This window comes from Vombatus ursinus, unplaced genomic scaffold (genome assembly GCF_900497805.2).
Source record: "Vombatus ursinus unplaced genomic scaffold, bare-nosed wombat genome assembly UNPS02014810.1, whole genome shotgun sequence".
NCBI lineage: Eukaryota > Metazoa > Chordata > Mammalia > Diprotodontia > Vombatidae > Vombatus > Vombatus ursinus.
In genome coordinates, this window is record NW_020954588.1 from 13,946,547 (window position 1) to 13,963,504 (window position 16,958).

General features: G+C 37.7%; 1 protein-coding gene across 1 annotated transcript in view; it reads left to right on the forward strand.

The window, feature by feature from the left end:
- Nucleotides 1-7,596, forward strand: part of CPB1 (carboxypeptidase B1) — a 42,993-nt gene extending 35,397 nt beyond the window's left edge. The window contains exons 10-11 of the mRNA XM_027876121.1: nt 4,251-4,335; nt 7,409-7,596. Of these exons, the coding sequence (XP_027731922.1) occupies nt 4,251-4,335; nt 7,409-7,596 (273 nt within the window). The remainder of the gene's footprint in view (nt 1-4,250; nt 4,336-7,408) is intronic.
- The last annotated feature ends 9,362 nt before the right edge of the window (nt 7,597-16,958 follow it).

Sequence of the window (16,958 nt, forward strand, 5' to 3'; positions counted from 1 at the left end):
TAAAAAAATGGTACTCCTAAGAACAAACCAAAAATATAATTCAAGGTTTAGGAGCTTAAAGCAAAGAAAAGAACAGAAGAAAAGCCTCAGGAAAGTGGCTAGAAAAGACTGGAAGTTCATCTGTAGGATCAGAGGCTTAACTTCACAGAAGAATGACTGAGACCTTCTTTTTATGAATGAAATGTAGGAGAAATTCGTAAACCAGTGGGCCAGTGGGAATCAGGCCATCAATTACCAAAAAAAAAAAAAATCCTTACTGCTTTGCCAATGTTTTACATACAGGATTATAGATTCAGAGGTGGGAAAGACCTTAGAAGTAAGATAACACAAGCTCCTTCAATTTATAGATGAGGAAACTGAGGCCCAAAGAGTAACTGACCTAAGATCACATAGTTATTGAGTAAAAAAGCAAACAAGAACTTATCTAGCACCTACTACATGCCAGGCACTATGCTAAGAGCTTTACAAATATTATCTCCTTTGATCTTCACAGCAACCCCGCAAGGTAGGTGCTATTATTATCCCCATTTTACAGTTGGGTAAACTGAGGCAAACAATGCTTAAGTGACTTACCCAAGGTAACACAGGTAGTAAATGTCTGAGGTTGGATTTGAACTCAGGTCTTCCTGACCCCAAGCCTAGCGCTCTACCCACTGTGCCACCTAGCTGTCTCTGAAGTTCCAGAGCTAGGATCTGAATCCAATGTTCTTTCCACTATACCACACTGCTCCTCCATCTAAGAAATGATTTTCTAAAGTATTTTGAGGATTAGTTAATACTTGTACAGTATCCCAATTTCATTAAGTGTCTGACATATGAACTTATGAATGATGAGAAAACGAAAAGTCTAGTGGTTTGGTTGAATTTAGATAAAATAATAATAATGGGGTGAGGAGAGACAACTCCTAGCGAGGAACACTTTCTACCAATGCAGGTAAGCAATTACTCTGAAACTTATAGTTTTTGAGAGTCGCTCGGGGTGTGGAGGGAGAAGTGAAAGCAGTTGTTGGGGGCCACCAGCCAAGGCGTGTCACAGATGGGGCTCAGATATAGATCTACCACATTTCAGGTCATGGTTTCTTTCCACTACACCATATAATCTATGATAGCAATGCTAATGCTACTACTATTCCTCTTCTTCCTCCTCCTCCTCCAAGTACTAATTAATAATAATAAATATTGCTCACTTCGTTAACATTCCATAGTAGTGCAGTGTATAAAGCACTGGGCCGAGAGTCAGGAAGACCTGAGTTCAAATCCAACCCCAGATACTTAATAGCTATGTAACAATGGACAAGTCACTTAACCCTGTTTGCCTCAGTTTCTTCATCTGTAAAATAAGCTGGAGAAGGAAATGGCAAATCACTCTAGTTTCATTGCCAAGAAAACCCCAAACGGGGTCATGAAGAGTCGGACACGACAGAAAATGACTGAACGACGATAACAAACCCCTGGATAATTTGCTTAACCTCTGTTTGCCTCAGTTTCCTTATCTATAAAATGGGGATAATAATAAAATCTACATCCCAGGGTTGTTGTAAAGATCAAAAGAGATAATATTTGTAAAAGCACTTAGCGCAGTGCCTGGCAATAGTAAATACAATATAAATGCTGATTCCCTTCCCCCCCCCCATGAACCCCATTTTGGAGAAAATAATCACAGTTGATTCCATTAACCCTCTGAGGTTGGAGAAAGTATCTTTCTCCAGCTGGGAATTAGGGAAGCCAAAGCATGAAAAGTTTAAGTGGCCAGCAAGTTCACCCTGGAGCTTGGGATGAGTCACTTCAAGAGCTTTGTCTAAGAGTCATGTGTCTGATTTCACAATTCTTTTCAAGCCCTCAAATTTGCAACTTGTTTGGTGAAACATTAAATCTTTCCTTACCAGAGCTGCCAAAACCCTTGACTGGTGTGACACACCTCACTCAGCTGGTTTTGAGTCCAGAGCAAGAAATCAGAGCAGTTACCATTTTTTTCTAAATTGTATTATTTCTATTCTTTTTTTTTTTTACTCTCTCTAACTTCCCCTGCCTATCCCCAGTACCCGTACAAGCAACAATGATTTTACTGCACTAGGAAATGTTGCTGGTTTTATACACCGAATGAATTGTAGTTAATTCCCTAGCAGTAAACAATCAGTTTTTCCAATCTGTATTTCCCAGAAGACCCATTCAGGCACTACTGCTTAAATGATTCATTCAAATATGCAGTATGTCAGTGGAAGTAAGAGAACATTTTAATGTATTGCTTCTCTTGGGGAAATCATCTTTGGGGTTGGAACTAGAAAGCCAAAGAGTTCTGGGTCTTATTAAAGTATAATACTGCTTCTAAAACAGCAGAATACAATTAAATTCTTAACAACATTTTATACCTAACTTCGAATGACCTACATTTGGAAATACAATGCACAATCAGCCTCTAATTTGCCAGAATCAAGATTTCCTGAGATATGTCCTAGAGCCCCTGTTAATGTTGTGCTATTGTTAATGATGTGCTATTGGCCCCATGGTCTGGTGAAAAAAGCATTGGCCTAAGGAGCCAAAGGCCTGGATGCCATTTTAGCTATGCTATTCACTACCTGTGTGACGTTGGACAGGTTACATCCCTTCTCTGGGGTTCTAAGTTTCCTCATCTATAAAATGAAGGAATTGACTCACTGAGCTGGAGGGAGCCCTCCACCTCTGATCAAGTATTTCTAGGCTGGTGTTGAAGATCATTTTGGCTACCAAGTCTTTTCTGCTTAAAATTTCCACACCGCCTCACTAAATTTCATATAACTACTGTTGCTAAACCTTGACTTCATTTTCCCTCCATTCAATCAATCAACAAGTGTTTATTAAACCCCTAACTATCTGCCAGGCCACTGGTAATACAAAGATTAGAGACCCAAAGGAAACAGCCCCTGCCATCAAAGAGCTTACCTTCTAAGGAGGGGAAGGTAATTGATTGACACTTACTTCTGTAGGAATATACTAAATAATTCAACATCGTTTCGTTGGGAGCATTCTAGTGGCTGGAGTGGAGCAGGAAGAGATCATGAAAGACTTCATTTAGAAGGCGGCACTGAAACTGAGTTTTGAAAAAAATAAGGGATTCTAAGAGGTGGAGGTGAGGAATGAGGGTATTCCAAGCATGAGGGACAGCCAGTTCAAAGGTACAGAGATGGGAAATGGAGTATCGTGCATGAGGAATGGTAAGAAGAATGGTTTGACTGGACTGTAGTATGAGGCAAGTAATGTATAAGGTTCTAAGGTAGACTGGGCTACATTGCAAAAGTCTTTAAAAGCCATAACCAGTTGTTATTTTTTTTCTGGAGTTAAATAAATCAATCAATTAACATTTATTAAGCACCTACTTTGTGCCAGGCACTGAGCTAAGTAAGCACTAAGGGACATAAAAAGAGGCAAAAGAGGTTCCTGCCCTCAAGGAACATACAATCTAAAGGAGGAGACAACATTCAAACAAAGCAAGCTATACACGGGATAAATAGGAAATAATGAACAGGAGGAAACTATTAGAATTAAGAGGCATTGGAAAAGGATTTCCACAAAAGATGGGATTTTAGTTGGGACTTAAAGGAAGCCAAAGAGGTCAGTAGGTGAAGGTGAGGAAGAGGAACGTTCCAGGGATGGGGGACAGCCAGAGAAAATGTACAGAGCTGATAGATGGAGTAACTTGAATGTGGAAAACTTCTCATAGCTGTGGAGAAGCCCCTGGCTATGGCTCTCTCCTCTTAACAATCCTACAGGTCAGTAATGTGTGCCGAATTAAACCTAAGGGCATATGTGCTTTCTTAATGTATTGACTTTTGATCATCAATAAGCAAAATGTTTGGGGAGTGTTGATTTATACAGCCTCATGTTTTTAAGCCTAATAATAATTTAAAAAAAACAAATCTAAATAATTCCAGGGCCAATATAAATAAGCCTTGCTCAAGTGTCTACAAAGGGAAAGAGTACTCTAATGAATAATAAAATATAGATCCTCAATAAACACCCAAATCAATTTATGATGAACTTAACCAATCACCACAATTCTGAGCCTCAGTTTCACCATCTTTAAGATGAAGGTGATGTTATTATTTCCATCTACCTCCCTCACTAGGGTGTAATCATATCAGGTCCTTGGGGTACTTGAAGACTCCCTGAAAAACTTGAAAGAAGGGAACGAGAGAAATAAGAAGAAAGAATCAGAAATATGAATGGTATTATTTAAGTGTCTGAATTTTCTTTCATTATGATTCTCCACACAGAACAACCTGGCAAAGGCGATGGTCAAAGAACTGGAGGCATTGTACAACACAAAGTATACCTACGGTCCTGGAGCCACGACCATCTGTGAGTGCCTGATTTACCCCTGTACCCACCAGCAAATGCTAGTCAGAGTAAATAAAGCATGTCCATGGCTCTTTCTGGCTGACAACTTAGCCCTCTCTTCCAAAATATGTAGCACGTGACTTTAGCTCAACTGTCAATATTTTTTTTCTAAAACATGGAATCATAATCAGACTTCTGTTTCAGAAAGGATGTGGGTGGGGCAGGGGGACAGCAGCCCCTTTCAAACCACATAACCATGTGCTAGGCCTAGATATTTTGCTTACTCCTTCCTCAGACACAAAGGAACATGATGGAGATTAGATATCTTCTAAGTGCAGATACAGACAGGATCTGTACATCATATTTTCAATTTCCATTTATATCCTGAATTGCTCACTGCCTGATTTACTTTAGATTCATTTTAATCATAGGACCAGTCAGCTTACATGAAATACATAGTTAGTGTGTACATATCCTGATTCTTTTTTTAACAAAGGCTTTAATTTTCTATACACATCACTTTAACGAAGAGACAGACAAGTTTAATCACCCCATCCAGAGAATCCCTAAAAGAATTGGCTTTTACCATGGAAGCAATTACTCCTCTAAGTTCCTCTAGATTTTGGTGACAATTTCTACACTACAGTTATCATTTAAAATACTGCGCTTCCTAGGGAAAAAAAAAACAGAAAATTCCCCAGAAAATAGGTTTTTTAAATACTTGCAAATGATTATAACCATCTTCTATACAAAATATAGAGTACGTATTAATGTACTATTTACATATAGATGAGAGACTTTAAATGTAGTCTATTTATCTGTAAATATAGTCCATAAACGCTTCCACACACTGCCTGCATGATGTTGGGAAAGTTATTTAACTCCCTGGGCCTCTGTAAAAGGAAGGGGGTTTAAATAGATAACCTTTAAAATTCCTTCCAACTAGAAAACATTTAGGGGTAGCTAGGTGGCACAGAGGATAGAGCTCTGGTCTTGGAGTCAAGAGGACCTGAGTTCAAATCTGACCTCAAACACTTGACACTTCCTAGCTGTGTGACCCTGGGCAAATCACTTAACCCCAATTGCCAAAGCAAAAAATAAAATAAAATTCTTTCCAACTCTATGTCTATGAACCTATAAACCTTCAAGATGTCCCTCCCATACTCCCACTTTTTGTAACATTACCAACACTATCACAGGAATACAGTGAACTAGAAAAACCAGCATCCCTGTCCCATGTTATTTTTTGCATTTGATCATTTATAATTAGCAAGGAAAATCCTGGTGGATCTCATATTTTGTTTTTTGTTTGTTTGCTTGCTTGTTTTAACCTATGATTTCACCAGTGTAAAGAGCTCAGCTGGAACAGGAAACTCGTTTGTAAATTATAGTCTTGGAATATTACCAAGGACACCAAAAGCTTACATGGCTCATCCATGGTCATACAGCTAGACTGTTTCAGAGGCAGGACTAGAAACTGGGTCTTCTTGACTCCAAAGTTGATTTTTTTCTCCAAAAACACAATGATGCCTGTTGGTGAATTTAATAGAGCGAGTAAAAATCTATTGGTTGAAGATGAGTTTTTTCTCCCTCCTACTCATTTGTGCCCCCTCACTCAAATATTAAACCTCTCTTGGTTCCTTCCCTACTGCCTTCAAATATGACCAAGTCTCCACTGTCCTTGAAAAGCCTTCACCAGGCCCTCCTATGCCCTCAAGCTGTCCTCCAGTATTTCTCCTCCCTTTCTTAGTCTAATTCCTTTCTAGAAAAGATGTCTCCTCATCCTCTTTTCCTGCTCTCTCCTTAACTCTTTGAAATCTGGTGTCTGATTTCATCACTCAATAGAAACTGTTCTCCAAAGTTACCAGGGATCTCTTCATTGCTAAATCTTAGGGTCTTTTTTCAGCCTTCACCTTTCTTGATCTATCTATTGCATTTGTTAGCCTTGACCATTGTCCTTTCCTCAACACTTTCTCCTGTCTGAGTTGTGGTGACATCTACCCTCTCCTGATTCTCCTCTCTTACCCTCATGACTGCTCCCTCTCAGTCTCCTTTGCCAGCTCACCAGTCCAATCTCACCCCCTGACTGGGAGTATTTACCAAGATTCCATCCTAGCTTCTCCTCACTTATTCCTCTGCTCAGGTTTCTCTTGGTAACCTCAGCTGCCTTGGGTTTAACTATCATCTCTATGCAGATCTCTCTCTCTCTCTCTCTCTCTCTCTCTCTCTCTCTCTCTGTCTCTCTCTCTGTCTCTCTCTCTCTGTCTCTTTCTCTTTGTCTCTCTCTCTCACACACACACACACACACACACACACACACACACACATGACAGCATGCTCCAGAATTCTTAGAAGTTTTAAATCATTAAAGTTTAAACTGCACTATTAGGACACCCTGTATCTATATATATACACAGATATGTACTGATATATATGTGGGTGTATGCAAATATATACATATATAGCACACATTTATGTATGTATAAAACCTCTGAGTTATCTGCATATAGATTTTGTATATAAACATATATATGTAGGGACATATATGATATGATATGATTTATGAGCAATCTGCATTGGGATGATCATTAAACCCATAGCAGCTGATAAAATTACCAAGAGAGATAGTATAAAGGGACAAGAAAAGAGAGACTGAGAGAGACAAAAAGATGCAGGCTCAGCAATATCTTCTGCAAGATTTAATATGATTTAAATACTTTATGTATATTTGTATTCATTCACTTTATATTTTTGGTGTTTGTATTTACATATTGACTTGTTTTCACTTTCTCTGGAATATAAGCTTTTAAGAAAGGTCTGAGGGACAGCTAGGTGACGCAGGGGATAGAACACCAGTCTTGGAATCAGGAGGAACTGAATTAAATCCAGCCTCAGATACAAAACACTCACTAGCTGTGTGACTCTGGGCAAGTCACTTAACCCCAATTGCCTCACCAAAAAAAAAAAGGATTGCTTCCTTCTTTGTATTTATATACCCAGCATCTAACACAGCACTTAGTATACATTAAGCTTAATAAATGCTTGTTGATTGATTCATTCAATCATGCTGGGTCTATTTCTTCTCATGTTTCAGATCCTGCAGCTGGAGGCTCTGATGACTGGGCCTATGACCAGGGTATCAAATACTCTTTCACCTTTGAACTCCGGGACACAGGAAGATATGGCTTCCTGCTCCCTGAATCTCAGATTAGACCAACCTGTGAAGAGACCGTGCTGGCCATCAAGTATCTCTCCAATTATGTCCTGGAACATCTGTACTAATTTGAAAGGCTCCAAAGAGCCAAGAAAACCTTACTCTTAGATGCAAACTCTCTTGTCTTACTCTCATGAACTCTTATTTTTAATATCTTGAATGCTTTTAGAATTCTGACCTTACCTTTAAGCCACAGAAGTAGTTCAACTATGTCTTAATGTCAATGAAAATAAAAATTATTCCTAATTTAAAAACCAATTGTTTGTCCGCTTCTCTGGCAATTGGAATGGGCAAATGAGAAAATGAGCAAATGGCATTTTCACTTTGGGGTTAGCCACTAGGGAGAATTTAGAAGCTTTGGAGTGTCTGAAGTGGTGTTGAGCAAAAAGTAATCTCTAGACTCTGGTATATTTGTTTATTCATTCCTTCATTCAACAAGCATTTGTTAAATCCTACTATGGGCAAATGGACTATATAAAGACAAAAAAGGGATTGTCCTTGCCATCAAGGGATTTCCATTCAACTAGAGGGATCCAACATGGCAATGGAAAAATAAATGTGAAATATATACAAAGTAAATATGAAGTCATTTGAGAGAGAGAGTACTTCCAGTTGAAGGAATCATTATAGCATATAATACACTGTATATTCCATGAGAAACAAGGAGAAATGTGAGCAAAAGATGAGATTGTGAAGTGTGGGGTCCAGTAAAACACCCCCAAGACTAGTCTTTGTATCCAATGGACATGGAAGGAAAGAGGGAAATATAGTTAATGACAGTAAAAGTTTCCTCAGATGAGAATTGAGCATACTATCATTCACAAGCATATTGTGTATATTTAAATAAATAGGAAATAGACCACAGAGGTGTGAAGAAGGGGGTGTTGGGCTTGCAATCAGGAGGACATAGGTTCAAATCCAGCTTCTGGAACTTACGAACTTACATACTATTAGACAGCATGCTCACGTATGAGAATATACAAATAAATAAAATATAAAAATTTGTCGTTTTTGTTCAGTCATTCCGGTAGCGTCTGACTCTTTGTGACCCCATTTGGGCTTTTCTTAGCAAAGATACTAGAATGGTTTGCCATTTCTTTCTCCAGCTCAGCTAAATACATATGAAGAAGTCAGGGGGACAGCGCACAAGCAGCAGTTGGGGAGCCAGGAAAGGTTTCACACAGAAAGCAGTACTTAATCTGTATTTTGAAGGAAACTGGGGATTCTCTGAGGCAGAATTAAAGAAGAAGTGCGTGCCAAGCATGGATGTCGGCCTCTGAAAAGGCAAAGTAGAATTCGAATCCCACCTATGAGAAATCTAGTTTTCTGAATCATTGAGTATGGAAAGGGGAGGAAGGAAGGAAATAAGCATTTATTAAGCACCTACTATGCACCAGGTACCATGTTAAGAGCTTTACAAATATTAACTCATTTGATCCTAATGACAACCCTGAGAGGTAGGTACTATTATTATCTCCATTTACAGATGAGGAACTGAGGCAGACAGAGGTTAAATGGGTTGTCCAGGGTCACACAGATAATAAGTGCCTGAGACAAGATTTGTACTCAGGTCTTCCCGCCTCAAGGCTCAGCTCCCTATCCACCTATGCCTCCCAAATGCAAATAGTGAAGGTCTTTACAAGCCAAACAGGAGTTTATATTTGATCCTAAAAGCAATAGAAAGCTATTGAAGTGTAGTGGGTTAGGGAACCATATGAGACAAGGAGGATGGTCTAACAAAGGATACTGACAAGAGGTGGCCAGACAGGTAGGAGGAGAACCAGGACGGAGCTGTGTCAGCAAAACCTAAGTAGAACAGAAGGTCTAGGAGGAAGGAGTGGTCAACCATGTCACAAGCTCCAAATTCACAGTAGCAATCACAGATCTCAGTGATGCCTGACTAAGGTCAGAGCAATCATAGGCCTCACAGATCCATACTACAGTCATAGGTTTATCGATCTGAATCTCCATAGTCATGTAGTCTTGCACAAAGGCCCTAGTAGTTTAAGTGACTTACCCAGGGTCACACAGGTATTAATGGCCCACTCTTTCCACATACACTTGACACTAACCTCGGGAACATGAGCCTCAAAAACATGGAATATTATGACTATATATAACATTCAAAACTGTATGTAACTAGTTTTTTTTTTCAAAATCACTAAGTAAAAATTGGTTTATTTCATTGGTGAGAATATTTTTTACATATTTTTAAATATATATAAAATATAAAATATTTTATATAATATAAATATATATTATGTAAAATATAAAAATATATTTTACATATTAGATCCTAAAATGGTGACTAAAATCCCTTCTTGTACTTCAGGCTTCCCTACCATGTACCTTGGGATTACAAACCTTACTTAACCTGTATTAAGACACTCTCTGGCACAGTCAGTACTATTTAATGCTTATAAGTATTCTTGCTGAAAGCAACTCTGTCCCTACACAGTAAGAGCCCTATCTTGAAGGTACAGAAAAACAATTTAAGGCATCATTCTAAGCTCATGCAGAAGGAAAAGGAGCATATGCCCATAAGCATGACAGAAAAATCTGGCTTAATAAAGTTGTTCTAGCAATGTACATGTAAAGGTGAGCTCAAATTCCCTTTCAGTTTTGGCTGACCATATCTATACATGAGAGACCAGGAAGGTGGTTAATAGGAAAGACTGCATATGACCTTTCCCCTTGGGCTTTGATAAGAGCATTTTGTCTATTTGTTCTTAAAAGCTTAGTGTCTGGGGCAAAGAATTTCCTGCTTGAGATAAAAGACCTCTTAGCCATAATTCTAAAAATGATGTGACAGGTCACTCCATAAGGGAAAAAGTCAAGAAGGTTTTGTTGTTTTGTTTTGTTTTGTTTTTGTTTTTCCCGAAAGAAGGCTTTTGCAGGATGGTCTAGATGCTTTTCTAAAAGAAAGATATAAAAGTCTCTGACATTGAACTCTAAAAGCATGGCAAATCTCAGTCTTTCCAGGAAGAAGCGATAACCCAGAATTTCAACTAAAGCCATAACTGCTAGAAAAAGAGACAAGATCCAAGGCCAACTGCCCAATGGGGAATGCTTTACAGTTTTCAGTGAAGCAGTGTCTAAGAAGTATAGCCCAATGGACACCATGATATCAGTAAGAAGAACACTCTCTCTCCACCTGCCACCCAAACCAGAAATAACCTGAGGAAATCACTAGAAAACATCAAGGCTATGACATTTACATGATTTACCCCATATGCATTCACCATGATCACACTTGGCCCTTACGTGTCGGCTCCCCATATATATTCATTATGTGTGTGCGCTCTTCCCACTGATAATACATGCATTTGTGGGAGAGTATGCCTCAGGTTGTGAGATAACTGATTTATTGCCATTTTTCATACTGTAGCATTTTGCTTTGAACTAATTGTATCCTCTGACTATTAAAGGTAAACACATCAATGGGGTTTTTGATTTTAACAGATAACCTTAAACCTGGAAAAGCCTTCTCTGGGTGACCTATCCTTTCAGTTAGAGTATGTCTCCAGGTACAATACACATATGTAGATACATTATGTTAGAGAAGCTATAGAAGGATATGCAAACTTACATGTTGTTGCTAGAACTGGGAACTGGTCCAATTGCCTGGAAAACAAGTTAGAATTATATAAGAAAAGTCTCTGAAGTCTGTGGCCAAGTTATCCTATTACTGGGTATCTAGCCATGCCTGGAATGTTCTCTCTCCTTATTTCTGCCTTCCTGCTGTCTTCCTTTGACTTAAATCAAATCCTGCTTTCTATAGAAAGCCTTTCCTGGTCCCAACCCTCCCTTCCACCTACTGCTAGTGTTTTCCTAATCACATTTACAGTGTATCTGTCTGTATACACAATTTTTTGCATGATGTCTCCCCCATGGGAATGTGTACTCCTTGAGCAACCGTGTTTTTGTCTTTCTTTGTATCCCCAGCTCTTAGAGCACTGCTTGGTATACAGTAGCACTTAATAAATGCTTGTTGACTGCCTGCCTGACCAAAGAGAACTAAGGCAGAAAAAAATATCCCATAGATACCAAAACATACGAGTACTATTTGTGGTAGCAAAAACCTGGAGACAATGTAAGTGACGATGAATAGTGGAAGGGTTCAAAAAACTGTGGAAATTACTGTGCCATGAGAAGTGACAAATATGAAGAATTCAGGATAACATAAGAAGACTCATAAGAACTGATTAAGAGAAAGTAAGTCAATGATATTTGAATTTAATATAGAAGGTCACATCACAAAAATTATAAGAGAAGGGACACAACAGTGAGAAAAACTTGGATAAAATTAACCTATCAGGTATATGACTATATGAAAAGTTCATGACTAAACAAAGTTTGAGTACATAAAATTATTATATACATATATTATTATTATTTAAAATTTTTAAAGTTTTGTACAAAGAAATTCAATAAGGCTAAGATTGGAAAGAAAACATTTCACTGGGGAAAAATCTTTGCAACAATTTTCTCTGACAAAGATCTCATTTCTAAAATATGTGGAACTGATTCAAATTTATAAGAATAAGAGTCATTCCCTAATTAATAAACATTTTAAGGATATGAAGAGACAGTTCCAGACTATTTATAGCCATATGAAAAAATCCTCAAAATTAGTAATAATTAGAGAGATACAAATTAAAGCAATTCGAAGGTTTCATCTCACACTCATTAGATTGGCAATGACCAAAAATGGAAATGATAAATATTAGAGGGGCTATGGGAAAACAGGATTGTTGGTGGACCTATGAATGGACACAACTATTCTGGAAATCAGTTTGGAATTAGACATAAAAAAGTTACTAACAGTGCATGCCCTTTGACTTAAATATAGAACTGTTCAGCCTATACCCAAGAGACCAAAGAAAGAACAAAGTGTCCTATATGTACAAAAATAAATTATAGCAGCTCTTTTTGTGGTGGCAAAAAAAACAAAACAAACGGATGTCCATCAATTGAAGAATGGCTGAAAATAAATTGTGATACATGAATATGATGAAAAAATATTTTGCTGTAAGAAATGTGAGAACAGTTTATTTCAAAGACACATGGAAAGATTTGTATAATCTGATACAGAGAGAAGAAAGCAGAACTGGAAGAACAATTTATAGTATACCAATAATATTACAAAAATGGATAATTCTGAAGACTTGTATGAACTGATGAAGAATGAAAGAAGAACCAGGAGAACAATTTTTACCACAACAACACTGAAAAGATAAACATCTTTGAAAGCTGTAAGAATTAAGATCAATGCAATGACCATCCATGATTCCAGAAGACTAATGATGAGGCTAGCTCTTTTCCTCCTGATAGAGAAGGGATGGACTCAGGGAGCAAAATGAGACATATTTTTGAGTGTGGCCAATAAGGGAATTTGTTTTGCTTGAATGTGCATATTTGTTGCAAGGAATTTGCTTTCTCTTTTCTTTTTCCCAATGGATGAGGAGTGGGAGAGAAAATAGATATGTTAATTAAAAAATAAAACTTTTTTTAAAAAAGGAAATGAAGTGATATAAAAACAAAAATATCAATAAAAAAGTTCAAAAAATTATGGCTGGAGAAATGATAGAGGTGAGCATAGAAAATAGAATGGAAATTTTCCTTTTGCACAAGCAAAATCAATGCAGTTAAAGTTGGAATAGAAGTAGTTAACTGGGAAAAATATTTGCAGCAACTATATCTGCTAAAGGTCTGATATCCAAGCTATGCAGTGAATTGATACAAACTGGCATGAAAAAAAAGCAATTTCCCTATAGGTAAGTAATATTGGCAATTTTGAAATGAAGAATTGAAAGTTAATAACTATATGAAAGAATACTGCAAATCACTAATAATGTGAGAAGATTTTTAAAAATTTTAACTCTATGGAGCAGCTAGGTGGTGCAGTGGATAGAGCACTGGCCCTGTAGTCAGGAGGACCTGAGTCCAAACCCAGTGTCAGACACTTGACACTCACTAGCTGTGTGACCCCAGACAAGTCACTTAACTGCAATCACCTCACCAAGAAAAAAAATATTTAACTCTAAGGTTTCAAAATTTACACATAAAGTTTACAATTTATCTTTAGCATAGTTGAGAGAAGATAAAAATGATCATTGTTGGAAGAACCACAAAAGGATAAGCAAACTAATGCTCTGTTGGTAGAAATGAGAATTGCTCCAACCATTCTGAAAAGCAATTTGGAGCTATACTCCAAAAGTCACTAAATTATGCATATCTTTTGAACCAGTGATAACACTACTAGGCATATTCATCAAAGAGGTCAAAGACCTAAAACGGAAAGGACTTACATGGACAAAAATATTTAAAATAGTTCTCTTTATTGTAGAAAAAACTGGAAACAAACTGAGTGACCATCAGTTGGACAGTGGCTTAACACTGTTGTATATGATTGTAATGGAATATTATTAAACTATGAAAATAAGGAACATGAAAAATTCAGAGAAATTTAGGTTGACTTCTAACTACTTATGCAGAGTGCAATGAATGTAACCAGAAAAACAATTTGCATAACATCTACAATAATGTAAAGGAAAACAACTTTGAAAGACTTCAGAATGTTGATCAATGCGGTCACCAATCATGACTTCAGAAGACTGACAGTGAAACCTATCTCTTTCTTCTTGGCAACGAGACAATGGATCAGAGGTAGAGAATGAGGCACCAATTTTAAGAAATGGCCAATGTGCTTATTTGTTTACTTGACTTGTTGTTTAGTCTTTTCAATCTTGCCTGACTTTTTGTGACCCCTTTTGGGGTTTTCTTGGCAAAGATAGTATAGTGGTTTGCCATTTCCTTCTTCAGCTTATTTTATAGATGAGGAAACTGAGGCAAACAGGATTAAGTGACTTGCCCAGGGTCACACAGCTAGTGAGTGTCTGAGGCCAGATTTGAACTCAGGAAGATGAGTCTCCTGACTTCGGGAGCACTCTATCCACTGCACCCCCTAACTGACTCCTTCATTTGACTACACTTTTTTTTTAAATTTTTTACAAAAGAAGGCTTTTATTTGGGGGAGGGGTGAATTAGGAGAGAATGACGGAAGGACAGAGGTAAAGAAGAAAAAAGGAAGGTAGGAAGGAAGGAAAGTAGGGAGGGAAGAAGGGAAGGAAAAGAGGGAGAAAGGGAAAAAAGGGAGGGAAGAGAATTAATAAAAGGTTACAAATAAAAATAAAATTAAAAAGTTCAGAAAAGGAAATAGTAATTTTGTTGCTACCTTCCTAAATTATAGTCCTTTTAAAAAAAAAAAGCTATACATAAGAGAAGTTTACAGTTTCATATACCAGCCCTTTTTTGTTCTTCTCTATAAATTTAAATGTTTGTGTCAATCACTCTTACATTTATATTTTTTTATTTATTTACACATTTATTTATATATATTTATATATATTATTTATATTTATATATATATACATATTTTTATATATTTATATATATTTACATATTTATTTATATATATTTTTTAAAAGCAGTTCTAGGAGAACTATATACCCATGACTAGAATAATGTAAACAGAAGGAACACTAAAATACAATAACCAGATTGGTTCCCAAGTCAAAACAAAGTTTATCAAGCATTTACTTTGTTCCAGGCCCAGTTCGAAACACAACGAATGCAAATATAGGCAAGAAGAAAGCTAGTCCCTGCCCTCACGGAGTTTAGATTCTAATAGGGGAAGAAGCCACGGAAAAGGGAGACGAGAAGGGGATGATTGGTAATGAAAAAATCCAGAGTCAGCAGCCGAGGTGGAAGAGAAGTGGAGTAAGCATGAGACTGGGCTGGGCACTTCCTCAAAATGGAGGTTCAAGGAAGAATTCAGCAGAGGCCGGAGAAGCCACAAGTGGGAGGAATCTTCCAGGACAATTCCAGATTCCAGGGCTCTGAGGAGGCTGCTGAGAACGGAAGAGGGCTCCCAAGAGTCAAGAAGAGCCCGGAGAAGAAACTAGGAAACGTGCTTCCCTCTTCTGCACGGGGCATGGTGCACAGGCTGTTATTCATGTTCATTCCACCAGCAAATTTTCTCCATTTTTCTTTGTTACAGGTAGGGCTCGATGAGGGTGGGAGGGTGGGTGTCAGAATTTAAAAAACACTAAATAAACCCAATAAAACATCAATAAACCTTTTTAAAAATGTGTTCTCTATAACTTTAAATCCTCAAGCAGCCTCGCACAGATTTATGTCAGTATGTACATTTAAAATTATCGATCAATTCTTTTTTAAAAGTATTGAATTCAGTGAAGTAATACAAGCTCTCATAAGCTCTCCTCCAACAAAGTATCTCTTGAGCACATTTAAGATCATCTAAGATTCTTGGATAGATTCAACCATAGAGATAACTTGGCCCACCGATCTTCCGACGTCTCTTTAATGTTAAAAAAACATTCTTCCCCTCCCAGAGAGCTGCCCCATGTAGCACATAGTATTTTTATAAAAGTTTTTAAAAAGTAAAAAGAAAAAAATCAGCATAATCATTCAATATACCAAAAAAAGTCTGAAAATATGTACAATATGCAATACTTGTGGACCCCCTACCTCTACAAAGAGTAGAGAGTGAGCGTCTTCTAGCGTCCCTTCTTTCAAGCCTTATTTGTTCTTTGTAATTCCACAACATTTGCTTTTGGTCTCTGTGTGTGTGTGTGTGTGTGTGTGTGTGTGGTTGTTCTTTCCATTTATATTGTTGTAGACATTGTGTACTTTGGGTTTTCTTGGTTCTACTCACTACATTCTGCACTGGCTCCATGCTTCTCTGTACTCATCATGCACAGGATTTCTTCCAGCATATCAATATTCCATTACATTCAGGCACAATTTGTTTAGCCATTTACTAGTTGATAGGCATCTATTTGGTGTCCAGTCTTTGCTCTCACAAAAAGTGCTCCTATGCCTGTGTTGGTGCACGTAAGGGCTTTCCTCTTGCCCGTGGCCTCCACAAGGCATAAGCCCAGTAATGGAGTCTCTGGATCAAAGGATATTTCTTTTGCATAATTCCCGATTGCTTGCCAAAAGGGTTGTACTAATTGACTTACAATAGCAAACAAGACCCAAAATAAAGAGAAAGGAGCTGTTTGTTCTCCAAATTTGTGGGTCACTATCATAGAAAATGTCCTATCTAGAGTCCAAATAAAAGAGAAGTTCTTTATACATGGCAAGGTGTCACAGATGCTCCTGTTTCTGAATGACTTTGTTGATTGTTGAATGCTGATTACATTAAACTCCAGAATACTATAGAACCACCAAAATTCAGTCTAGGAGATGAACTCATAGAAGGTAACAGGCAGATAACAGACACGTCGAGGTGCTTTGGTCTTAAATGGAACACGTCTATTCTACCAAGTGTGAAGAAGCTCTCCCAGCAAAATTGATAGGAATAGAGGGCATTGGACCATTGGTTGGCCAAGGATCGGTTACA